The sequence below is a fragment of the Tamandua tetradactyla genome, chromosome 6 (genome assembly GCF_023851605.1).
Source record: "Tamandua tetradactyla isolate mTamTet1 chromosome 6, mTamTet1.pri, whole genome shotgun sequence".
Lineage (NCBI taxonomy): Eukaryota > Metazoa > Chordata > Mammalia > Pilosa > Myrmecophagidae > Tamandua > Tamandua tetradactyla.
In genome coordinates, this window is record NC_135332.1 from 23,747,261 (window position 1) to 23,773,475 (window position 26,215).

Genomic DNA, 26,215 nt, shown 5'->3' on the forward strand with positions numbered 1-26,215 from the left:
AAAGAGAAATGTGTGTGAGACAGCTAAGTCCTGGACAAAGCAGAGAGAGATGAGTTTTTTTTTGTGGCTCTGACCCCATCTCCTCTGCTAGTTTTCAACAGCTCCTGACTGGACCACCCATTCGAGGGGAAGTGGTGCTTGTTTCTTGAGGTTTTTGCATGCACGCACGCACACGCATACATGCACACATGCGTACACACGCTCGCACGTGCCTATCTCTTTAGCTCTCCCTGCCCTCTGGGATGTCTATCCGACTGCAGTTTCTGGGGCAAAGGCAAGTCGCTGCCTCCACCCCCAGCCTCCCTTGCTCTGTGCCTACGTCCGCCTGTTGGCAGCACCCCCTGCCCTCTTCCCCTGAGCCACCTCAGGCTGCACTGCTGAGACCCACGGGCCCTTCCTCGGGGAAGCCTGGGTGTTTTGGGGGCCAGCCAGCAGAGATGTTGCCTGTTTCGATCCCACGCTGTTTTCTGCCCCAAGCTTTTCGCTCTGGGCCATAGAAATATTCACGGGAGAGAAGCTCTGGCCCTCATGGGTTTGGAATTAGAAATTACGTTAACTCTCCAGAGAGACCAGCAGGGCATGGTGATTGAGGGGCAACTGACCAGTTGAAAGGGCACGTGGGCTGGTCCTCCTGGGATAGGTACCAGCCAGGAAGACCCTTGGACTGTTTGCCAAAGAGAATGCCTTTGGGGAGTGAGAGACCCCCTGAAGCCCTTTTCCATGCCCTGGATTCATGGAAGCTTTTGGTCTCTTGGGGTCAGGGAAAGGAAGCAGGTGGGTGGAGGTTAGGGGGATGGAGCAGGTGGAGGGAGACCCAAAGAAACCTGCAAGGACTTTAAGAGCCTTTCTTTTGCCGTGGAGAAAAATGACCTGGAATCCCTCCGGAGAAGAGTGTGACTAATTGGCATATAAGTTGGAGGTTAAAGAGCAGAAGGAAGAATCCGGTTGCTTTTTTAAGTCACCGAGAAAGTGAAAATGTCAGTTTGAGCAGAGAAAAATTATTTTTCTTCTGGAGTGTGTCTTTCTTTATACTATAGACCATAGTGGGCCACTGAGACCTGCAAAAAAAGATTTCTTTTAATCCACCTTCCTTCTTGCAGGCAGCAGTAGAAGGGCCTTTAAATCAAATGCAATCAGCAGGCTTGTCTCTTGTATTTACTCCCCGCTTCACTCCCTGGAATTTGGCATTTGATAGATTCTGGATCTGACTTAAGGCTTTTTCCAAATCCAAGACTTGGGGAATTTTGTTAACAGTGCAATAAAAATAACTTCATCGTGTTACAGGAGGCACATTAAAGATGCTGTGTGTGGGTGCTGCTCTTTCTCTTTAAAATAAAAAAAAATACAGACAATGTTTCTTTAAAAGTCTCCATCTGCAAATCCCATTAGATGTGCATATAAGGTTTCTGATGATTAATAGTTGCCTGCTCGGGTTTTGGTTGGAGGGGATGGTGTGTGTGCGGGTTAACCCCTCCCTCTCCTCTCTCACATTTCACTTCAGAAATTTGTCACTCTCTCCCCACCGCAGGATTTAAAAGTGTGCTTCGAGAGCCCTGGTCCAGCCCTCCGCAGGCATTTGCTTCGGGCTCCGGGACAAGCTTCTCGTCAGCCGGAGGGTCTGAGCTGGGCCAGTGAAAATGTTCAGTGTCATCGGCGACAAATACATGCATGAGGGACCCCGATAGGCAGGCTGGTGTGTCGGGGGGCAGGAAGGAGGAGCAAATTCTGACCTAGGTGCGGGCACAATCAGGAATAGCTGGCCACACGTGTGCCTACTCTAAGGAGAGACTTCAGTTTTGGTTTTTGTTTGGGTTCTTGGGTGATTTTCTGCTGAGTTTTTTTCCCTCCTTTTTTTTTTTTTTTTTGGTATTTCTAAAAATTTGATTATTATAAAGTGTAAAGAGCCAAACCTTTGAAAGGACAGAGGCAGCAGATGGATCCCATGGCCAGCAGCTGCATGAGGAGCCCCCACCCTCCGGCCCCAGCCTGGGGGTGCCTTCGGAACCCCCACTCCGAAGGCAGTGGGTCCTCAGGGCTCCCCCACTACCCGCCAACCCCGTTCTCCTTCCACCAGAAGCCAGACTTCCCGGCGACAGCAGCATACCCCGACTTCTCGGCCTCCTGCCTGGCGGCCACCCCACACAGCCTCCCCCGAGAGGAGCGGGTCTTCACTGAGCAGCACCCTGCCTTCCCACAGCCCCCCGACTGGCACTTCCCTCTCTCGGAGGCTCGGCGCAGGCTCGACCCGGGCCCAGCTGGGGGCTCCAGGGAGCTGGGGGCCAGCAGCCCGGGCCTGGTGGATGCCACAGGAGCCCCAGGCGAGGATTACGGGGTCCTGGGGAGTACTACCAGTGTGCCGGAGAAGAAGTCAACCAGACGGAAAAAAGACAATGCAGGTAGGTGGCTGGGGAGCATCTGACCATTGCTTTACTAACTGTGTGACCTTAGGGAGATCACTTGCCCTCTCTGAGAGCCTGGCTGCTTGGACTATGAAATGCAAATACTAGCTAATCTCTGGAAGGCAGGAGACTAGACAAGTTGACCTTTGAGGTTTCTGCCACCAAGAACTCTAGGAGTCTCTGGTGATGGGGTCTGTGTCTGTACCCTCCACACCCCTGGACCAGCAAGAGACTAAAACAGGATCTGCAAAGATTTGGAGAACAAGCAGGATGGAGCCTCTGAGTGCAGGCTGGCTGGGCCAGAGCAGGGCTTTTCTGAATTGAGGTTGCCTCTGGCTTATACTTCTCCTGGCCCTGCCCTGGCAGGCTCTAAATGGTTCGAGAGCCACAGGGCTTGCTCGCCAGGGGTAGACCAGAGTGACCAAGGCTCTAGGGGTCAGCAAGTAGTCAAGCAAGCCAGGAGCCTCCAGGTCCAAGAGCCTAGAGGCAAAGAAGCAGAACTAGGGCCAGGACGGTAGAGGGGAAGGGGAGATAGAAGGCTCAGAATTGGGTAGCCTGTCCACGAGGTGTCAACCTGCAGGGCTGGGCAGTGCTCAGGCAAAGGGGCAGCTCCCTATCCTGAGGTCTGGTGGAACCCCATGAAATGCGCCCCTCTAGAAGCCCTCCTGAGCCACTGCCAGCCTGGAGGGGTGTCAGGCGGCCAAGGACAAGCAGGCGCTGGGCCTCAGACTGTCAGACGGCACCCAGTGCACAGCCTCAGAGGCTGGAGAGTGGGGTCTGCTTGTTTATTACCTTCCCAGCTTAAAGCCCATCTCCTCCCCGTGGTGGGCCTGTTGTTTCCTCACTTCCCCCAGAGGCCCTCCCCAGTTTCTCTCACTGCCTGTTACCCTTCTGGCTGGCTCCCCTGTCCCCACCTGTCCAGAACAGGGCAGCACTTGTGCCTCTTGTCCCTACTACCCTGCTGTGTCCAGCTGCCCATAGGAGAACATCTGTCTATCTGAACCTACAAAGGACCTTCCAACAGCCCTAACCAGGGCAGGGCGGAATATAAGAGAACAAGTGAGAACACTTTGCGGTTTGCTTTACAAAGCACTTTCGATCTAGCACAGATTTCTCGAGCATCTCTTTGCCAAGCACTGGCTGAGGCTCCAGGGGTGCAGAGATGAATAAGGTGGTCTCGCCCTCAAAGAGCTCAAACTGAGGGGAGGAGGAGGCTGGCAGGTGACCGTATGGGGGCGGAGTGTGCTACCATCAGCGAGGTTCAAGGTGCCGAGCAGGGGACGTGTGGTGGCTTTTTTGAGTCCCCCAAGTTTGCAAGTTGGGCACAGCAGGTTTTATCATTTCAATTTCCTACACGTTGAAAATGAGAGACTGAAAGTTTGAGGCAAACATAGGACGGGTTGGGATGGAGAGACTAACCCTTTGTGGTTGGCAGGGACTCTTCCGGATTTAGCACTGGAAGTCCCGAGTCTTGGGAAACCCCTCAGTCCTGGGCTGGCCACCCAACAAGTGAGCTCAAACCTGGGCCTTCAGACCCCAATTTCCCCCCCACCTCCTTCAGTGGGATTTCAAGCACAAGCCTCACTTTGAAATGACACTTGTTCTCCATCCCTTAAGAAGCCCCTTAATGTGCTCATGCCCACCTGGTGGGTCCCAGTAACTCCTGCTCGGAGCTTTGCAGAGAATCGAGCACTTTCTGCCTCTTCTCCCCAAAGAACTCTTATCCTAGCAACTCGTCCACAGCGGCCTCTTCCCCCTCCCTGGTGGCTGACCCTGTGGCTCCTGCAGCTCTGCCCACCTCTCTGAAGGCTGCATCTACTTGCTTTCCAGGGAATGTGAGCCAAGGGCATAGGGAAGGCTTGGGTAAAGCCAAGGGCCTGCTGGGCTTGGGCGAACTCTCTTCCATCATTCCACGTTTCTGCAAACCCCAAATGCAAGGCCTTTGCTTTCAGCGATGGGTCAAGGGCTGTGCATTAGGCAGCAGCTCATGTGCTAAGCAGCTCACCACCAGAGAGCCCTTGGACACCATCTGCTGAATGCCCCACACTCCTCTCAGGACCAGCCAGGAGGGGCCCTGGGCTCTCCTGTGGGCTCCCCTCAGGAGCAGCAGGAGTGGTGTGAAGCAGATTGAGCAAGTTGGCATTCATTCATTCCCATGGGGTTCCAGGCCCACTCTTTGTTTATGGCCCGCGGGCTGGACTCCTTGTTTGGACTGAACTGAAGGGAAGGAGGCAGGAAAGATCGGCTTCCTGAGAGCCTAAAGCAAGGGGGAAATGTGAACCTAAAAGAAAAGGCTGACAATCAACTCCAGGGATCAGAAATTCAGTTCAGAATAGACAAACCCATAAAGAACTTCCCATTCCACCTTGCCAACCCTGAGTCACTGGTTCAATCCTGTCTCTATTTAAAACGTTGAAATATTATTCATCATGGTTTTGGGCGTTCATTCTGATTTTTAAAGATCTTGCCCTAGAATATGATTTACCTTGATTGCTGAGGTTTGGGGCACGCTTACATTTGGCACGCAAAGTGAGTGCCTCACTTGCCTCACCCTAATCACCGCTTGGCTGGTCCTGGAAGTTTAAACAGCGTCCATCTGAAATGTGTTTTCCATAGTGCTTCATACTCAGGCAGGCTGCAGCTTCAGTACTGCAGGAGTTTTGGCTACATACCTTTGGACAAGTTCTTAACCTCTTGCAGCCTCTGTTTCCCCAGCTATAAAACCGGGATATAACAATAGCACCTTGCATATAGAATCACTGTGAAGTGGTCCATGAGATTAAAACCATGCCTGGCACAAAGTAAGAGTTTGAGAAGTAGCACCTGGGAATGGTTTTAAGTCCATATTTTCTGAACCAGCTTTCAGAACACAGAGGTCTGACAAATATTTCAACATTTAAGGGGACAATGGAATTGAATATTTTAAATCGGTCATTCCAGAATTTTCTGAGTCTGGTGTATACGAGGTGGGAACTTCTTATAATCATCACTGGGACTAAAAATCCAATTTTCACCAATTAGGAGCTTGGAGCTCAGAGACCTGCTGGAGAGGTTGATGGGGTGAGTCATGCCTGGCAACCTCATCCCATCTTGGCTGACCAAGTAGGCCCCCGGTAACTAAAAGTCCCCAAAAGTTAGGTACAAAGGAAGAGTTGTCTGCTCTTCCCTCTCCTTCCTCCACCACCCCAGCTGCTATCCACCACCCCCCACTCCAAAGAAACTGGAGCTGATTTTCTCAACTAAGCCATCAATCGGGAAAATGGGGTCCCTGACCCTCCCCCATACTGGGTTGATTCACAACACAAAACTGATTTAGGAGATCAGTGTGATGTTATCTTACAGGCACCACTCCCAGCCTCAGGCCGGTGGCGTTAAAGACCCCTGCTGGCAGGGACAGCTGTTAGACCACTATCATCTCCCCCCAAACTGTCACTGCTGCTACCACGATCCTCTTAAATTTATGGGAATGAGAGATTTCGCGGTGATTTCCTGATGGGGTTCAAGGGAAGGTCGCGTGTGATCAGCCCGGCTGCAGGTGAATCTGATCGCTGGCCCGGGAGAGCCCTTGGGCCAGGGCTCCGGGCACCCTCACCAGCACCCTCCCTCGCCCGCTCTCAGGAGAGGCCCCTCTCATCAGACCTGACTTCTCCCATCCCCTTTGGCAGCACCACCTGTGCTTTCCCAGGCTTGTCCTTCCAAGATTTCACTTCTTCAGGACCTGATCTCCCCCTGCTCTTGTCCCAGCAACACTTACTTCGGTGGAAGGTCTTAAGAACTCTGCACCGGTTGGCTCTTCTCGTAGCTTCCCGTCTGCTCTGGTCTACAGCTGACCTCCAGCGCCTGCACACCTGCTTCCCCTTCAGGAGGCCTCCTGGCTTACTGGCCTTGCAAAGCGCACACTGCTTTTTCTTTCTCCCTCCCTGTCTTTGCTCTGGCTGTTGCCTTGAACACCCGCTTCTTTCCCTATGCCTTTGCCCATTGGAGCCTTATTTATTTTAAGATGCAACTCGAACACCAGCCACCCCCCACCCAAGAATCCTTTCCTGACAGTCCCCTACAACTCCATTTTAGTATCGAACCACAGCTGGCCTTGCATCCAGAACTATATATGCATATGGCTGCCTCTCCCCCTAAAATCGAAGAGTCTCGAGGGCAGGAATAGCATCTGGCTCAGCCGTGCGGGCCCCCGAGGAGGGAGGAGCTCATTCACTGTCTAGTCAATAGCTTCTACTGCAGCCTGGTATTCATTCATTCGTTCGTTTTCCCGCCCTTCCTCTGAGAGGCTCAGCTGCTGGCATGAGGGCTGCCACCCTGAGTGCTGCTTCTGTAAAACACATCAGGACTCCCCTGTTCTCACTCAAAAGAAAGGTGCGCAGAGAGCCAGATTTTAATCATAAAACCAGCCCAGGGGTAGTTCAGTGGTAGAATTCTTGGCCCATGCACTCAAAAGAACAACAACATTCAACAAATGGTGCTGCGATAATGGGAGAGTCACATGGAAAAGGATGAAATGTGAATCCCACCGCACTGCATACCGAAAAAAAAAAAAGAAAAAAGAAAGAAAGAAAAGAAAACCAGCCCAGGTCAGCGTGCATGTGAACGCTGGGTCAGAGGGACCCACGAGCACCCCCGCGCAGGCTGGGCTGACTGCAGAGGAATCCCCCATAGGATCCCAGGTCAGATCCCCCAAGTACCAGGACCACTACGGCGGGGCAATAAAGGGGACCCACCATGGCCAGGCAGTGGGAGGTGGGGGGAGATGCTACGCTGGGCAGCTAGGATCCCAGCTGTCCCACCGGCTGTGTTCTCCTGTCTAGAGGAATGGGCACCTTTTGCTAATTTGCCAAGGTCACCCACAGGCTAGCGTCAGCCCTGCCATGCACCCCGATTGGTCTCACCTTCTTATTCCTCAGCAGTGTGGGCTGGATGGGGGGCTAGGGGTGTAGGGACAGCCACAGCGTTCTAGCAGTGGCACAAACACTCCAGTCAAAACCCTCTCTAATGAAAGCAGCATCTCAAAGGTGCGCAGGACCTCCGAGCTTTCCTGGCCCAATGTCCCGTTGGCCGTTAGAGCGTTCCACTTTGGACAGAGCACTGTTTCTGGCCACAGGCAGGTACCTGAGTTCTTATGCCAATGAGGAGAGAAGAGAAAAACAGACACGTTTTAGGAATAAATCTCTATTTGGCAAAGGAAGAAGGAAAGGAGGTGATGGTGGCTGTGGGAACAAAGTAAATGGACAACCCCAGCAAGCGCCACGTGGGTGATCTCCTATCCATGCCCTCCAGCCCCCAGCATTGGGCCATGGTGGGGCAGAGACTAAATGCACTAACCCAGCACAACTTACTGGCCATATAACTTCCCTGAGTCCAGTCTCCTCTGAAAAATGAGGATAAATAGTATCTACCTCACAGGGTTGCTGCAAATATTAAATAAGAACGTGGATGTGATGTCTATAGCTAGTACTGCCTGGTTCTTGGTAACCCCTCAATCTGATTTCCCAAGCCTACAAATGAGCAGTCTTCTCTTTGCACAGCACTCTCCCAGTGCTGGTTGTATCCCAGGGCGCCTGCACTCAGAACCCAGCGAGGCAGTGACCTGAGCTCAGACAGAGCTGCAAACCCTATAGGTTCCGGGGCCAGGGTGGCTGCAGTGCTAGGCGGGGTCCAGTGTAAGTGGCTGCACAGCTGCTGCCTCACCTCCTGCCCTAACTCCAACCCCAGAACCCCCAGCAGGGAAGAAGCCTTAGAACTCTGTTGGCCAACACAGGAGGAGATGCAGGAACTCCATCCCCTGCCCAGGTCCCTCCAGGCACCACCTGCCTCCTAGTTAGAGCTCCTCCCTCTCCTCCCCTGGCAGGCAGAAGCAGGGCCTAAAGCAAAATCCCAAACCGCAGCCAATATGTTAACTCGAAGGCACTGCACGTGCTCAGGCCCCGGCCCAGGCACAGTAGAGAAGTTTCAGAAAATCCGTTTCTGACCAATTAACAAGATGCAAAGGTCCCAAGAGCCCGTGGCCATGAGGTCAGCTGAAGGCTGCCTCCACTTTGTCCCTAACACCCTGCCAGGCTAGTGGCTCAGGAGATCTGACCCGCTCATCCAATTTCCCAGACTTCCAGGAGGTAGGATAGAGTCTAGACACCAAGTAGCCCCCTCTTTCTAAAGGGTAAGACTCACAGCGTCCCTACAAATGTCCAGAGCCAGCCCTGTTCTCCCACTCCCTCTCTGCTCATTAAATCAGCTTCCCACCCAACTGGGTGCCCTGGCCTCTAGCCAGGACCCACTCTCCATCCGCCTACCTCCACCCTTTTCTATTCCATGCTTATCCCTGTTTTCCTTGCATACAGTGGTAGAGTTACAGTGTGAGCAATGGGCCCTGGGGCTGGGGGATAGCTGAGGGGGACATCTGGAACTTATAAACACAAACAAAGCCCAGAACTGCCCACAGAGACTCGCTGCTCCCACCTCTCCTCATTGCCACCGCTCCTCTTCCTTTTCCTCTCCCCCTCCACCCCCACTGTCCTCCACAGCCCCACACCCCATCTCTGGGCCCAGTCCGTCCCACTCGCCCTCGGCATCGCCTGCCCTGCTCCTCTCACTGCTGCTTCCCTTCACTGCCCCATCCCAGCCGGGATGCTCCGCCGAGACCACTGAAGCGACCAGGCACTCCCCTTCCAGAAGAATCTGACTCTCCCCGCCTGGCCTCACTGCTCCACTCCTCAGAAAGGCTGGCAGCCCCACCTGAGTCTTTTCAGGCACCTATGGGGGAGGAAACAGGCAGGACAGGGAGGTGGGGCAGGACCCAGGGAGAACAGTAGACCAAATCCCAGGGAGCCAGGGAGGCCCTCAACGTGAACGCCCAGCTGGTCTTGGGCTAGATCCATTCAGGGCTTGTCCATTTTGATGGGCCATGCCCCTCACTGTGAAGTAGACAGTAGAAGAACTAATAAGGATAACAAAGTGTCTGTGCTCTGATAGCCCAAGGAGCTGGGATGCCATTTTCAGAGGTCTCACCTACTTGCACTAAGCCCGAGATGTCCCCTCCCTCTGCCCTCTCTGGGGAGTCCAGGGAGACAGACCTGGACCAGACAGAGACATTGTCCCTGGCATGCACACAGCTCCATGTTCATCCTCTCCCCTAGCCTGGGACACGGCGTTACAGCTTTGGGTGGTCCCAGAGGACTGTGGGTCAAAGGCATTTAGCCTCTCTGGGCCTTAATTTCCTCATCTGTTCAATGGGCTACTTCATACCTTACCTACCTCACAGAATAATTAAAAGGATACAATAGGAGGTAGTAAAATGGTGTAGAAATAGCATCCTACCAAGGAATTCTGGGTTCTAGGCCCTCTTCTGCCACGAACTTGCTGTGTGTCCTTAGGCAAGTCCCTTACCTTCTCTGAGCTCACTTGTAAAATGAAAAGGCGACATTGTATCACCTCTAAGTCCCCCTTCCAACTCTACTATTCTATGATTCTGTAGTAAATACAGAAGCCAAGGGGACATTTATCTCTGGGGAAAAAAATCCATTGTCAGCTGCAAAGTGCTATTCATAGCACTTTGGCTTTCTATGTGGCATTTGGCATATGGCTTTCTATGTGGTTGAGGATGGAAATTTATCAAAAGCAACGTGGCAAGAGTTGGGGAATAAGGCTAGAAGGACTCCAAAAAGGCATGTTCCCCTGGGTCTGTCTGAAACTCCTCGTAGCTCTGATAATGCTGTCTGCTGACTTGAAGAAGGTCTGCCAAATGTGACAGCTGTTTACAAAATAATTTGCCTTGGACTGTGTGGAAGCTTATGATGGAAACTCCAATTACACATGCATCCTGCTTGCACGTGTTTGGGCACTGTGACCTGTTCCATCAGGGAACAGCCGAGCATGCAGCCTCTGCACTCCTGGGAGAAGCACCCGCTGGCCCCGAGAGAGGAGCGGTCATGGAAAGACCGGCGCGGTCATCATTCTGATCACATCTAGTTATGGTGCCTGGAATCACGGGCCTCCTGGCAGGCTGAAGTACTCCTAGTGGACTTCAGTGGACAGAGACACAGATCCAAGCAGAGACATAGAAAAGTAGGGGAGAAGGGAAAATATTTAAAAGGTCAGATATTTTAAAAGCATCCCTTTCACACAGCTCTGGAGACATGATGCCTTAAGGGACACCTTATCTAACCTTCACCCGTGACTCATCTTTCCAACGTTATCTCCAAGAGAATGTCTTGTAATGGTTCTTACAAAGAGAGCCTCAACTGTGGGCCAGGCACTGTGCCAAGGGGGAGCACCATGTTCTCCATCTCATTTTACCTCCTCAGCAGCCTTATGATCGCAGTAGGGGTAGCTGTTCTCATTTTCCAAAAGAGGCAACCGAGGCTCAGGGAACCTACCGGACTTGCCCATGGTCAGAGACCTGCTCCGTGGAGCCAGCCTCTGCCAAAGCGTTCTCAGACCCCTCTGTGAACACAACCCCCCCCCCCCCCACATTTTTGGTCCCCTCGAGGACCTTGAGAACACTAGGCAGGGCTCGAGAACGAGCACCCAAATCTGACCGAAAGGAGGAATTAGGGGTCACCACAAGAATGTCTAAAGCTAGAAGAAGCCTCAGAGTTCTTTAAAGCCAGGGGTTCTCAATAGGGCAGGAGTCAGGAAGACAAGAGGAGGGCTTCAGGGGCCTGGGCTTGTGCCCTGGGGAAGAACTCTGACACCAGTTCCCCAGGTGAAAGAAGATCCAGCTCATTCCAATGCTTTTACACAGGGGGAAACTGAGGACGAGAGAGGGCTGGGAGGCTCCCCCAAAAAGGTCCCCTGGGACCAAACTATCTTGGGAAACGTGGGCTCGTTCCATCTGGTAATGCGCACACGAACTACACTTTGGTGAGGTGGCAGAACAAAGAGAATCATAACTTCCACTTGCTTTCGTAGCCAGTTTCCCATACTGCTAGCTCTTTCACCATTTCTAAGGGTCATTTTCCCCTCCTCCGGGAAGATCCCGAGGAACAAGTGTCATCGTCCCACCAGTAAGAATGGATGTAACCCCGAGGTTCACACAGGGCATAGTGGCTGAGACTGATTCCTGGCCCAGGCTTCTTTCACTGCTTCCTTTTCTTTTCCCTCCTAAGGCTCTAGTGCCTACGAGATTCTGGGTAACATGTGGAGGCCAAGATAGCCGGGGAGGGGGCTCAGCTTGGGGACAGCAGTCAGCTGCCCATACAGCCAGTTCCAGACTAGTTCCAAAGGGGTCCTCTCCCTAGCTCCCCTCTTTTCTCTAGGATTATGCGCAGGACTCTGGGGGAGAGGTTGTTTGCAAGGACTGCGTGGGGGCACCTCTGCACACCCAAACAGGCCTGGGAGAAGAAGAGAGCAAGTGTGGGCCACCACCCGGGACGGAACTCCCAGGAGCCCTGGAGGCAGAGACCAGCAGGGCGTCCGGTCCAGGCCCAGGTGCAGCCCCGAGCCAGGCAGCCAAAAGATGAAGAACCAACACCAGGGTTGAGAGTCACTGCTCTAGAGTCGAGTGCACTTGGGTTCAAATCCCAGCTCTGCCACCTACGGAGCTGCCCGGCACACTGGGAAAGTTGTCCGGCTTCTGGCAGCTGCTTCTTCCCCTGCAAATGGGCCAACTGCAGGCTAGAGGCAAATGTAAGCCAAAGCAGTTACTTCCCAGGGGAGAGAGCTATTAATCAAATAATCACACAAATCAACCCAACAATGCTAAAGGATGTAATAACAGTACCTGTGATAAGGATTAAGGAAGTGAAGACATCTAAGCATATAGAAACCTGCAAGAAGTGACAGCTGTGATTAACCTGGCCCTTCAGAAGGCATTTCATGGAATTGAAGAATTCATTTGTCCAGAGCTTTATGGTTTTTAAGGCACTTTCCACGTACCTTAGCTTGCCCACTCTTCCCAGTAACCCTGTGCGGTAGGTACGTTACTTCCCCCAATTTCTTGATGAGGAGATTAAAGACCAGAGAGGTTAGGTGATTTCCTCAAAGTCGCCAGCAAGGAGATTTAGGATTGAAAGCTCATCGCAAGTCCTCTGGGCTTTACACTCCCGGTTGCTATTAAACGGAAGAGTGGGGGCAGCACCTGCAGTCCTGGGCCAGGAGGGGGTCGTGAAAGGAGCCACCGACTCTACCAGAGTCTGAGCTGAGGCCCGGGTTCCTGGGCTTCCTTCTCCGGCCCGCGGGCAGGGATGAGCTCGGCGGAGGGCCGCACCCGCGGCGTGACTGCCCCTCCCGGGCCCGCGGCCAGGCGAGCGCGGCGCTGGCGGCGGCCAAGGCCGGAGGACTCCTCGGGGACCCGGGCCCGGGGCTGCGTCCTTCCCCTTCGGCCCACGCTCCCGCTTCCGGAGGGGTCTGGCCTGCCTTCTCCGGCCGGGAGCCAGAGCCGCCGGGCAGGCAGCCCAGGCCGGGGCACTCGCCCCCTCTCCTCCGACGGGGGCGCTTCCGGCACCCGGGGCGAGGGCGCCGAGGGCTTTCTCCCCCGCACCCGAGCTCGGGAATGCGGGTAGTCCCTCGGGTCCATCGGGTGTCCCACGTCCGTGGTCCGGGGCTCCCTGCGGAGCGGCCCCTCCTCCGCCTTCTCCCGGATCTCGTCTTCCCCCGGACCGGGGCCGGCCGGCGCGCAGAAGGCGGGCGAGATGGTCCCGGCTGGGCGAGCAGATCGCTCCACCGTGCGCCTCCCGGCTCGGGAGAGCCACCCACGCTCGGGCCCTTCTCCCGGGCTCTCCCGCGGCGTGGCGCGGGGGCGGGGACACTAAAATGCAGAGGGATTGAATGAAAACCGGGAGAAGGAAGCGCTTACACGGAACCCAGCCAGGCTCAAAGTTCCAGATTGGAACTCGGGGTTCATATGAGGTTTCTGTATACCCCCAGCTCCCCTCAATTTAGCAGCTTAGCAGGGGGCTGTGGGCGGCTTCCTGACCCAACCTCACCGTGTCTAAATCCCTCGTCCGGCCCTTGAGACCCCATCTCTGAGAACTGCGACCTCCCACCTCCAACAGCAGGGTGGCGATGGGGTCTTTGAGAGGCAGAGGTGAGGGGCAGAATTTGGGGCGCAGCTTTTGCTGTGCAGCTGTGTGACTTTGCATAAGACATCTGACTTTGAGCCGCAGTGTCCTCATCTGTGAAACGAGTAGGAGAGAGTGAATGACTTGTACATTTTAGAGTCTTGCACGGAAAGAAGTGATACTTGTAGCTACTTATTGCAGTCATGGCATGTACTATTAGTTAATTGTTTAGGCGTGAAGGTTTCCTTTCTGCTTGCTTCTCTCTCCCCATTCATATGAAGGTAGAGCTCTCCTACAGTTACAGCAATAACAGTCCCTTTAATTTGCATAGCAATTCAGAGTTTGCAAACTCTTTCTGCACAGATATTTCACTGAGTAGTTAAGCACATCCTCTCTGGAGTCAATCTGCCTAGGTTTGACTCCTGCCTCCACCACTCATGGCTGGATGAACTGAACTTGGACAACTTATTTACTTCTCTCTGCTTCGTTGTCTGGTCTGTAAAAGGGGGTTAATACTAAAGTTCACTGTTCTAGTTTGCTAGCTGCTGGAATGCAATATACCAGAAACTCAACAGTTTTTAAAAAGGGGAATTTAATAAGTTGCTAGTTAACAGTTTTTAGGCTGTGGAAATGTCCCAATTAAAGCAAGTCTATAGAAATGTCCAATCTAAGGCATCCAGGGAAAGATACCTTGAGTCAAGAAGGCCGATGAAGTTCGGGGTTTCTCTTTCCTCTGGAAGGGCAGATGGTGAACATGGAGTCATCTGCTGGCTTTCTCCTCTCCAGCTCCCTGGGAGGTGTTTTCCTTCTTCATCTCCAAAAGTCGCTGGCTGGTAGAGTCTCTGCATCGTGGTGCTGCAGTGTTCTCTGCTCTCTCTGAATCTCCTTTCTCCAAAATGTTTCCTCTTTTATAGGATTCCAGTAAACTACTCAAGACCCACATAGAATGGGTGGAGACACGTCTCTATCTAATCAAGTTTAATACCCACATTGATTGAGTCACATCTACATGGAGATAACCCAATCAAGTTTCCAACTTATAGTACTGAATAGGGAATAAGAGAAATGGTTGCTCCCACAAGATCCCTTAGGATTAAATCATGGCTTTTTTAGGGTACATAAATCCTTTCAAACCAGCACACTCGCCACGCTGGGTTATTGTGGGGCCTAAGTGGCTAACACATGTCAGGTGCTTGGTACAGCGCCTAGCCCAGGGTATATCTTCCTGGACCCTTATTGGTAGTTATGACTGAACCCCTGTCTTGTCTAACTTGGAACCTCCTTTTTAGGGTCCTGATGGATTTTCCACTCTTGGCCCCTCCCAGTGTCAAAGGGGAAAGAAGCTTAAAGCAGCACTTCTCAGTCTACAGGTGCACACAAATCACTTGAGGATCTCTCTAAAATGCTAATTCTGATTCAGAAGGTCTAGGATGGGGCCTGAGGTCCTGCGTGTATGACCAGCCCCCACTGTTGCTGAAGCTGCTGGCGATAGATCACCCTTAGGGTAGCAAGATTTTAGAGCAGTGGTTTGCAAATACACCACCTCAGAAGCTGCCAGGAAGGCTTGTTAAACAGGTTGGTAAAGGTGAAGATGGGGGTGGCACAGTATAACCAATAGAAATAAACAAATTATTAAAGGGTACTATGAACAATTATATGCTGACAAATTGCATAACTTAGATGTTATGTACAAATTCCTAGACACATACAAGCTACCTTCACTGACTAAAGAAAAAATTGTTCTCACCAGACCAATAACAAGTAGAGATTGAATCAGTAATCAAAAACCTCCCAACAAAGAAAAACCAGGACCAGACAGCTTCACTGTGAATTCTACCAAACATTCAAAGAAGAATCAACACAAATTTTCCTCAAACTCTTTCCAAAAAAAAAATTGAAGAGAACACTTTCCAACTCATTCTTTGAAGCCAGCATCACCCTAATACCAGATAAACATATCAGAAGAAAAGAAAATTACAGGCCAATATCTGTCATGAATGTAGATGCAAAAATCCTCAATAAAATACTACCAAACCAGATCCTGCAGCACATTTTAAAAAAATTATACACTATGATGAAGTGGGATTTATCCCAGGTATGCAAGGGTGGCTCAACAAGAAAATCAATTATTATACTACACTACAGTAACAGAATGAAGGGGAAAAAACACATGATCATCTTAATTGATGCAAAAAAAAAAAGGCATTCAGCACTTCTTCCTGATAAAAACACTCAGAAAATTAGAAATAACAAGAAAACTAGGATAAAGGGCATATATGAAAAACCCACAGCTAACATCATACTCAGTAGTGAAAGCTAGAAGCTTTCCCCCTAAGATCAGGAGCAAGACAAATGCCCACTGTCACCATTGCTATTCAACATCATACTAAAAGTTCTAGCTAGAACAATCAGACAAATAAAAGAAACGAAAGGCACCCAAATAGGAAAGGAAGAAGTAAAACTCTATATTTGCCAATGATCCATAAGAATCCTGAAAAATCCACAACAAAGTTACTGGAGCTAATGAATGGATTCAGCAAAGTGGCAGGGTAAAAAAATCAACATGCAAATGTTAGCATTGTTTCCATACACTAGTAATGAACAATCCAAAGAGGAAATATTTTTTTTAATTCCATTTATAAAAGCAACTAAAAGAATCGACTATCTAGGAATAAATTTAACCAAGGATATAAAAGACTTTATATGGGAAACTTCAAAACCTTGGTGAATGAAATTAAGGAAGACCTAAATAAATGGAAGGAAATTCCATGTTCATGGATTGGAAAACTAAATATTGTTAAGATGTCAATTCAACGCAAAGCAATATACAGATTCAACACAATTCCAATCAAACTTCCAACTGACTTCTTTGCAGAAATGGAAAAGCCACTCATCAAATTCACATGGAAGGGTACATGGCCCCAAACAGTCAAACCACCTTGATAAAGAAGAACTAAGTCAGGGGACTCACACTTCATGATTTAAAAACTTATTACAAAGCTACAATAATCAAAACAGTGTGGTTTTGACACAAGGACAGACATACAAACACATGGAATTAAATTGAGTGTACAGAAATAAACCCTTACACCCTTGGCCAATAGATCTTTGACAAGAGTGTCAAATCCACTCAGTGGGGAAAGAAAGTGTCCTCAACAAGTAGTGCTGGGAGAACTGGATGGCCAAATGCAAAAGAGTGAAGGTGGACCCTACCTCACACCATATACAAAAATGAACTCAACATGGATCAAAGAACTAAATATAAGTTTTTATAAAACTCCCAGAAGAAAGCATAGGGAAACATCTTCAGGGTCTTGTGTTGGGCAATGGTTTCTCAGACTTTACACCATAAGCACGAGCAACAAAAGCAAAAAAAAGTTGGATTTGGACTTCATTAAAATTGAAAACTTTTATACATCAAAGGACTTTATCAAGAAAGTAAAAAAACAGTCTGAAGAAAGGGAGAAAATATTTGGAAACCATAGATCTGATAAGGATTAAATATCCAGAATGTATAAAGAAAATCAATAATCATAAGACAAACAACCCAATTTAAAAATGAGCAAAAGTCTTGAATAGACATTTCTCCAAAGAAGATATACAAATGGGCAATAAGTATGAAGCATTGAGCATGAAAAAATGCTCAGTGTCAGCCATCAGGGAAATGAAAATTTAAACCACCATGAGATACCATCTCACCTCCACTAGACTGGCTACTAAGAAAGGGAGAAAGCAAGAAAGAGAGAGGGAGGAAGAAAGGAAGGAAGGAAGGAAGGAAGGAAGGAAGGAAGGAAGGAAGGAAGGAAGGAAGGAAGGAAGGAAGGAAGGAAGGAAGGAAGGAAGGAAGGGAAAAAAGAACATGTGTTGGAGACAATATGGAGAAATAGGAATACTTGTACATCGAATGTGGGAATGTAATACGGTGCAGCCACCATGGAAAACAGTTCGGTGCTATCTCAGAAAGTTAAGTGTGGGATTACCATATAACTCAGTACTCCCATTCCTAGATATACCCAAAAGAATTGAAAGCAGGGACTCAAACAGAAATTTGCACACCAACGTTCATAGCGGCCAAATTGCCAGAATGTGGAAGCAATCCAAGTGTCCATCAACAGATGAATGGATAAACAAAGTATGGTATATCCACACAATGGAATATTATTCGTCCATAAAAAGGAATGAAGTTCTGGTGCATGCTACAAAATAGATGAACCTTGAAAGCATCATGTTGAGTGAAATAAGCCAGACATAAAAGGAAAAATACTGTATGATCTTAGTTATATGAAATAAGAAGAATACGCAAGTTCATATAGTCAGAAACTAGAATACAGGTTACCGGGGGGTGGGTGGAGGAGGGGAATGAGGAATTAAAGTTTAATTGACACAGAGTTGCTGTTGGAGGTGATGGAAAAGTTTTGGCAAGGATGACAGTGCTGGAGCCTCAGCTTTGAGAATGTAATTAACTCCACTGAATCATATCTTTGAAAAGGGATAAAAAGGGAAATTCTAAACTATATATGTTACCACATGCACACACACACACACAAACAACTCATAGAACTGTACAGCACAAAGAGTGAACCCTAAAGTAAACAGTGGGCTAAAGTTAACAGAATAATTATGATAATATTGCTTCATCAATTGTGACAAAAGTACCACACTAATGCAAAACCATATACCCTCCTCTCACACAGTGTATGAACAGGGTACATTTGAACTCTGTACTTTTTGTCTGATTTTTTTCTGTAGACCTAACCCAACTGCTCTAATTTTTTTTTCAGTTAATAGAACTATTTTTTTTTAATTTTTTTTATTAATCAAAAAAAAGAAAAGAAATTAACACAACATTTAGAAATCATTCCATTCTACACATGCACTCAGTAATTCTTAGTATCATCACATAGATGTATGATCATCATTTCTTAGTACATTTGCATCGATTTAGGAAAAGAACTAGCAAAACAGCAGAAAAAGATAGAGAATGTTAATATAGAGAACAGAATTAAAATAATAATACTAATAAAATATATATATAGATATATAAAGGAAAAAGAAAAAACAAAAACAAAAGATACAAACACACAAACAAACAAACAAAAAACCATATTTCAGGTGCAGCTTCATTCAGTGTTCCAACATAGTTACATTACACTTAGGTATTATTGTGCTGTCCATTTTTGAGTTTTTGTATCTAGTCCTGTTGCACAGTCTGTATCCCTTCAGCTCCAATTACCCATTATCTTACCCTGTTTCTAACTCCTGCTGGTCTCTGTTACCAATGATATATTCCAAGCTGATTCTCGAATGTCGGTTCACATCAGTGGGACCATACAGTATTTGTCCTTTAGTTTTGGGCTAGACTCACTCAGCATAATGTTCTCTAGGTCCATCCATGTTATTACATGCTTCATAAGTTTAGTCTGTCTTAAAGCTGCATAATATTCCATTGTAGGTATACGCCACAGTTTGTTTAGCCACTCGTCTGTTGATGGACATTTTGGCTGTTTCCATCTCTTTGCAATTGTAGATAATGCTGCTATAAACACTGGTGTGCAAATGTCCGTCTGTGTCTTTGCCCTTAAGTCCTTTGAGTAGATACCTAGCAGTGGTATTGCTGGGTCGTAATCCATTCTGCCATTCTATGTCTTTTGATTGGGAAATTCAGTCCATTAACTTTTAGTGTTATTACTGTTTGGATAATATTTTTCTCTACCATTTTGGCTTTTGTATTATATATATCATATCTGATTTTCCTTCTTTCTACACTCTTTTCCATACCTCTCTCTTCTGTCTTTTCGTATCTGACTCTAGTGCTCCCTTTAGTATTTCTTGCAGAGCTGGTCTCTTGGTCACAAATTCTCTCAGTGACTTTTTGTCTATAAATGTTTTAATTTCTCCTTCATTTTTGAAGGACAATTTTGCTGGATATAGGAGTCTTGGTTGGCAGTTTTTCTCTTTTAGTAATTTAAATATATCATCCCACTGTCTTCTAGCTTCCATGGTTTCTGCTGAGAAATCTACACATAGTCTTATTGGGTTTCCCTTGTATGTGACAGATTGTTTTTCTCTTGCTGCTTTCAAGATCCTCTCTTTCTCTTTGACCTTTGACATTCTAACTACTAAGTGTCTTGGAGAACGCCTATTTGGGTCTATTCTCTTTGGGGTGCGCTGCACTTCTTGGATCTGTAAATTTAGGTCTTTCATAAGAGTTGGGAAATTTTCAGTGATAATTTCTTCCATTAGTTTTTCTCCTCCTTTCCCCTTCTCTTCTCCTTCTGGGACACCCACAACACGTATATTTGTGCGCTTCATATTGTCATTCAGTTCCCTGATTCCCTGCTCAAGTTTTTCCATTCTTTTCCCTATAGTTTCTGTTTCTTTTTGGAATTCAGATGTTCCATCCTCCAGTTCACTAATTGTAGCTTCTGTCTCTTTAGAGCTACCATTGTAGGTATCCATTGTTTTTTCCATTTTTTCTTCTTTGTCCTTCACTACCACAAGATCTGTGATTTGTTTTTTCAGATTTTCTATTTCTTCTTTTTGTTCAGCCCATGTCTTCTTCATGTCCTCCCTCAATTTATTGATTTGGTTTTTGAAGAGTTTTTCCATTTCTGTTCGTATATTCAGCATTAGTTGTCTCAGCTCCTGTATCTCATTTGAACTATTGGTTTGTTCCTTTGATTGGGCCATATCTTCAATTTTCCGAACGTCGTCCATTATTTTCTGCTGGTGTCTGGGCATTTGATCAGATTTCCCTGGGTGTGGGACCCGGCTGGTTGAAAGGTTTTTCTGTGGAATCTCTGGGCTCTGTTTTTCTTTTCCTGCCCAGTAGGTGGCGCTCGTGGCGGTCGTTTGTCTGCGGGGCAGTCGGCCGGGAAACCGCGCGTGGAGGCGGGGGTCGCTGGCCGCGGCTTGGGGGAGTGGCGGTCCAAATTGCCCAGCTGGCCCAAAACGCCAAGCGTGACGGGAGGGCCCCGCTATCCAACGTTCCCAGTCAGACTGGGGAGCCACGTGCGTGGAGGGGACCCCAGTCACCAGCCGCCCCGGCCGGGAAAACGCGCGCCCCTCGGGTATCTCACCGCAGCAGATTCTCCCTGCCCGTTCAGCCGTTCCAGAATGGGGTACGCTGTCTTTTTGGTCTCTGTCGTGACTCCGGGAGCTGTTTCGTATTGTTTCTGTTTCTTTAGTTGCTTTTCTGGAGGAGGAACTAAGACCCGCGCGTCTTACTAAGCTGCCATCTTCTCCGGAAGTCCTCAGTTAATAGAACTATTTGTTGGGAATTTTAATTTGTTTTGTTTTTCTTTATTGTGAAATATGTATTATAAAAAGTAACAAATTTTGAAGTACATTTTAACCAGAAGTTGCAGAATAAATTTTAAAGTTTGGTATGGGTTACAGTTCCATGATTTTTCATTTTTGTTCTTCTAGCTGCTCCAAGACACTGGAGACCAATAGAAATATCAATATAATGATCCAGCAGCCAACTTATGTGTTAAATCCTATCTTCTCGGTTATATTCCTCCTTCTCTTTAAATAATATATATGTTTAAGCAATAAATTTCAAAGTACATCACAACAATTAACTGTAGAACAGATTTCAGAGTTTGGTATGGGTTACAATACCACAATTTTAGGTTTTTATTTCTAGCTGCTCCAAGGTTCTGGAGGCTAAAAGAAATATCAGTATAATGATTCAGCGCTCATACTCATTTGTTAAGCCCAATCTTCTCTGTATAACTCCACCATCACCTTTGATTTTCCTCCCACTCTTTAGTAGGACCATGCCCATTCTAACTTTTTCATATTGGAAGGGGTTGTAGATAATATGGGATAGGGGGATAGTACTAGTTGATGTTCTGGAAAGGCTGGCTTCTCTGCATTTCAGGACTTATCTGGTCCAGAGACCCATCTGGAGGTTGTAGGTTTTGGAAAGTTAGCCTAGAACATGGAACCTTTGTAGAATCTTATATAATACCTTCGGATCGGCAGGAATGGTTTTGGTTGGGGTTTGGCAGGTTATGATAGGTAGCAATGTCTAACTGAAGTCTCCAGTGAGGCCTCTCAACTCTATTTGAACTCTCTCAGCCACTGATACCTCATTTGTTACACTTCTTTCCGCCCTTTCGGTCAGGAAGGCATTGTTGATCCCACAGTACCAGGCCCAGCTCTTCCATGGGAGTCATCTCCCACACTGCCGGGGAGACCTTCACCCCTGGATGTCATATCCCACGTAGCGGGGAGGGCAGTGGTTTCACTTACAGAATTGGGCTTAGAGAGAGGAAGGCCACCTCTGCGCAACAAAAGAGGTCCTCTCAGGCATACCTATAGGTAGGTAAGCTTCTCCGCTATATACATAAGCTTCACAAGAGCAAGCCTCAAGATCAAGGGCTTGGCCTATTGATTTGGGTGTCCCTAATGTTTGGCACAGTATCAGGGGTTTCCCAGGTGAGGAAGTTTAACAGTTACATAATTTTTCTCCCATACCTCAAGGGACTTCACCAGTACTTTTTTTTTTTGTATGCTATATGGCAGGGTCACATGTCATTATTTTTCCATGTGAGTATCCTGTTATTGCAGCACCATTTGTTGAATTTGTTTGTTTGTTTTTGTTGGTTTCTTTGTTTGCTTGTTTGGGAAGTGCATGGGCAAGGAATCAAACCCGGGTCTCCCGCATGGCCGGCGAGAATTCTACCACTGAACCACCCTCACACCCCCTGTCAATACTTTTTGATTATGTGCTTAATATACTCTGGGATGTATCCAGGCATTACATTAAGCTATACAGGATTAAAGGCCCTCATTCTTATTCGGGGATCCCAGTGTTTGGATTATTTAAATGATCTATCCAGACAGGTTGAATTAGATTATGTGCTACAGAAAATTTAGGTCAACTGCTCTAATTTTAAAAATAAAAACAGGTGGCCAGCTTTCCCACCACCACCTAGTCTGTGATTTAGCCCTGGGGTGGGGTACAAGCAACAAGGATTTACATTTCCCACAAGTCCCCAGGTGCTGCTGGTGTTGCTGGGCTGGGGGCCACATTTTTTGAGAACCCCCACTTTCGTGCCTCTTGCCCCACAAGCTTACATCTCCAATAATGTCATGCTGGGGGGTGGGCTGGGGTGGGGCACCAGATCCTTAACAGCTGAGAGCAGTTCATGTGCCTCGGGAATTAAAAAAAAAAAGAGGGAAGGACCTGAGATTGGGAACCCAAAACCAATTCCCAATCCTCAGTGGAGTAAGACCCAGGAAGGAATAATGAGGGGATAGTGTGGCTTCTCTCCCAGAATCCTTTACAACTGGAGACGGGGAAAGCCTGCCCAGCTGCTTGAGGACAAAAGAAAGGGAAACTGAGTCCCTTTGGCTCATGTCTTCCTGGCGGGGACCCTCTTTCCCCAGACCACCAGGACAGCCGAGGGAAGCCGGAAGGCGGCGGCAAGGCCCGCAAGGAGAGGACCGCCTTCACCAAGGAGCAGCTGCGCGAGCTGGAGGCCGAGTTCGCGCACCACAACTACCTGACCCGGCTCCGCAGATACGAGATCGCCGTGAACCTGGACCTCTCCGAGCGTCAGGTGCGGCCACGCAGCCCCGCCTCTTCGCGGCCCGCCCTCCTTTCTTCTGCTTCTCTCCCCGCCTCCCCTCCACCTCCCCATAAACCGTCCTTTTTCCTGCACCCCACTGCCTGGTCCAGTGATCAGCAACTCTGCCTCCAGGTGAGAATCACCTGGGGAGATTTGAATAGCTCCATGTCTAGGCTTCACCTGTAGAGGCTGGGTTAATGCGTCTGGGACAGGATCCAGGGACCACCCTTTTTCGAAGCCCCCCAAGTGATTTTCATATGCAGCTAGGGTCGGAAAGTCTGATCTAGTTATTCCCCGACATTGGAATCACCGGAAGTGCTCATGTAAAATGCAGGTTCCAGAGTCCTAGCCACAGTCAGCCATCCTGCAGGGAGAAGGCATGGGACTGGGAATCTGCATTTCTACTAGTTCTGCAGGTGATTCGGACAGCAGATGGCTCCTCGGTTTTGAGAAAAAACTCCCCCTGTCCTTTGTTTTAGGCTCCAACATGGGGTAATAGTAGTAATAATAACAATCACATTTGATAGCAACTTTCAGTTTACAAAGCACTTGACTGAAGTGCTGGTTTTAGAACCAAAAGACTGAGATTCAAATCTGGCATCTCCTACTTCCCAGCTCTAAGACCTTTGGGACAATCCTCTTAACCTCTCTGGGTCTCCGTCTGTAAACCAGGTAATCCTGAAGCTCAGACGAGAAAATAGCGGCTGGAGGGAGGGGATGTTGGCGCAGAAACGGGGACACGTGGGTGGGGGTGGGGACAAAGCCGAGGGCCTGTCCAGGACTGGGCTTTATCTGGACACACAAGACAAGCCTCTAGAAGGATTTCTGTGTTCTCCTGTTGATCTCGGTTTCTGGGGCCCTTTGGGGAGCAGAGAAGGGCAAGTGACGGTTTCAAGCAGGGACCCTGGGTGCTACTTGAGTATTGATGTGGGAAGGGGTCGCACTCCCCCTGGGGTGACCAGGCTCCTTTGCTTCCTCTCCCAGGTCAAAGTGTGGTTCCAGAACCGGAGGATGAAGTGGAAGCGTGTGAAGGGGGGTCAGCCCATCTCCCCCCACGGGCAGGACCCTGAGGACGGGGACTCTGCAGCCTCTCCAAGTTCAGAGTGAGAACCTCCTTGGAGAAAAAAAAAAAAGATTGAAGACTGGGCCCCCTCCCCAACTGACCTCACCCCAATTCCACCTTCACTTTCTCCCACCCACCCCAGGGCAGCCGCCTTACTTCTTGCAGTGAGTCTTGCATAGGAAACTGCCCAGTGTTCCTGGGGGGCCCTGAAGCTGCCCAGAAAGCCTCCCCTGGGGACTTTGCTTCCCACAGCTCTTACGGAATCATGTAGAAGCCCTATCCGCGTGAATCCAGGCTCTAGGGGACGCTGCCTCTCAGGGTCTCCTCAGCTGCCACCTGGACCCCTTCCTACCACCTTCCCCATACACCAGGCAGGCCTCCTCCAGGTCTGGACACCACCTGGCCTTGTGTAAGAGGAGTCCTGAGATCAGCTGGTGTCTTGCGAGAGCGAGCCCTCCAGAAGAAAGGAGATGACTGACACACATACCCTGGACCACCCAAACTGTCTGGGTTCTACATCGGAAGCTTTAGGGGCCTTCAGTTGTCCCTAGGCCCCAGGGAAAATTAGGGTGGGAAGGGCTGAGGATAGAAACTCAACTTTGGCAAACCAGAAACCCATCCCTGCCTCCCTGTCTCCAAGCTTGTTGCTTGTTAAGTGGGCAAGTATATGAACAGAGAAGATGGTCAGAAAAATAGCTCTGTCTGCATCTCTGTGGTCCCCAGAGAGGCCCATTCATACCGGCTTGCCTGGGAGGGTGAGAATGAAGCCAGAACAGTACCTGCTTCTTCAAAATCAATTTGCGGCTAGGGCTGGGGCTGTTGAGCAGAGCCCCAGAGGAATGCAGCAGCTATACCTTTTAAATTCATTACTTCTGGATTGAAACCCTATCCAGATGCTCACGTTTTTGAGCTGAGGGTCTAGCAAGTGGGCCCTATGTTCTAAGGATGAGGAGCTAAACTCTAGGGCTGCTGAATGAGGGCAGAGGACTGTTCTCCAGCTGTACTGTCCCATACTTTCAAACGGCTCTATCTGCAAAGGAGGTGAGGAAACAGTTCTTCTTCCATGGGATGCATTTTAGTCCCTCCTCTGCATTCCACAAGACCACTATTGTGGGAGCAATTGTGAGATTTGTGTGTGTGAACTGCCAGACCTCAGATCTGCTAGGGATGACACTCCAGGACTGACGGCCAAACAGCCTGGGGAGACTGAAACATTGGCAGGAGCCCTCTGCCTTCCTCAGTGCCCATATCCCAAAACCAGCTGCTGCTGCAGGGCGAGGGCAGCATGAGTTTGGATCTCTTGGATGTAGATTTTATCCTTCACGTGTAAAAATCACCTCACCTTCCCATCCCAAAAGGACAAAAGCTGTGGGAAAGGATTGCCAAATGAGATGGCTTTGGTTAGAGCATGTGTAATTTTTTCTAAAGCATATTTCATCTATTTTCTTAAGATTACATCAAACTAACTGCGCAAGGTCAATTCACATTGTAAGGAAACTCTTGGATAAATAAAGTCAATAAAAAAGCAACAAACCCAGGCCCCTTTCCTTGCGGAGCTGACCTTGGTTCTGTGTGCAATCCGTGAGATGCGTGTTAGTGGTTGGACAGACATTGTTTAGAAGCAACAACAACACAACAGGTGGCAGAGGGAAGAGGACTCAGAGTTAAGGTTCAGATTCAAACCACATTTAGGTTCTTCAAAAGGTAGGTGCCCCCGTGGAAACAACAATGCCATCCTGACCAAACGGGGGAAAAGAAGTGTAACTAATAAAGTATCAGTGGCTGAAAGAGTTCACATAGAGTCGAGAGGCTACTCTGGAGGTCACTCTTAGGCATGCTTCAGTTTGACGTTGCTACCTATCAAAGCTTGCCAAACCCCAACCATAACCATTCCAGCCAATCCTAAAGAACACCTAGGGCATTATACAAGATTCTGCAAAGGTTCCATGCACTAGGGTGACTTTCCAGAAACCCACAACCTCCAGATGGGTCCCTGGACCAGATAAGTCCTGAAATGTAGAGAGGCCAGCCTTTCCAGAACATTAACTAGTTCTGTCCCCCTGTTCCATATTATCGACAGTCACTTCCAACATGCAAAAGTTAGAATGGGCATAGCCCAAATACCTGTGAAAGTGGGAGAAAGATCAAAGGTGATGGTGGAGTTATACG

At 48.7% G+C, this 26,215-nt stretch overlaps 1 protein-coding gene across 2 annotated transcripts; it reads left to right on the top strand.

Moving 5' to 3' along the window:
* Positions 1 to 1,526: 1,526 nt before the first annotated feature.
* On the top strand, positions 1,527 to 25,582 carry MEOX1 (mesenchyme homeobox 1). Of its 2 annotated transcripts, XM_077163009.1 has the most exons (3): positions 1,527 to 2,396; positions 22,802 to 22,974; positions 23,968 to 25,582. In XM_077163009.1, the coding sequence occupies exons 1-3, from the start codon at positions 1,934 to 1,936 to the stop codon at positions 24,088 to 24,090; spliced, it is 759 nt and encodes a 252-aa protein (XP_077019124.1). In that variant the 5' UTR covers positions 1,527 to 1,933; the 3' UTR covers positions 24,091 to 25,582. The 2 variants fall into 2 exon arrangements, with proteins under 2 accessions (XP_077019124.1, XP_077019125.1); XM_077163010.1 differs by lacking the exon at positions 22,802 to 22,974.
* Positions 25,583 to 26,215: the final 633 nt, after the last annotated feature.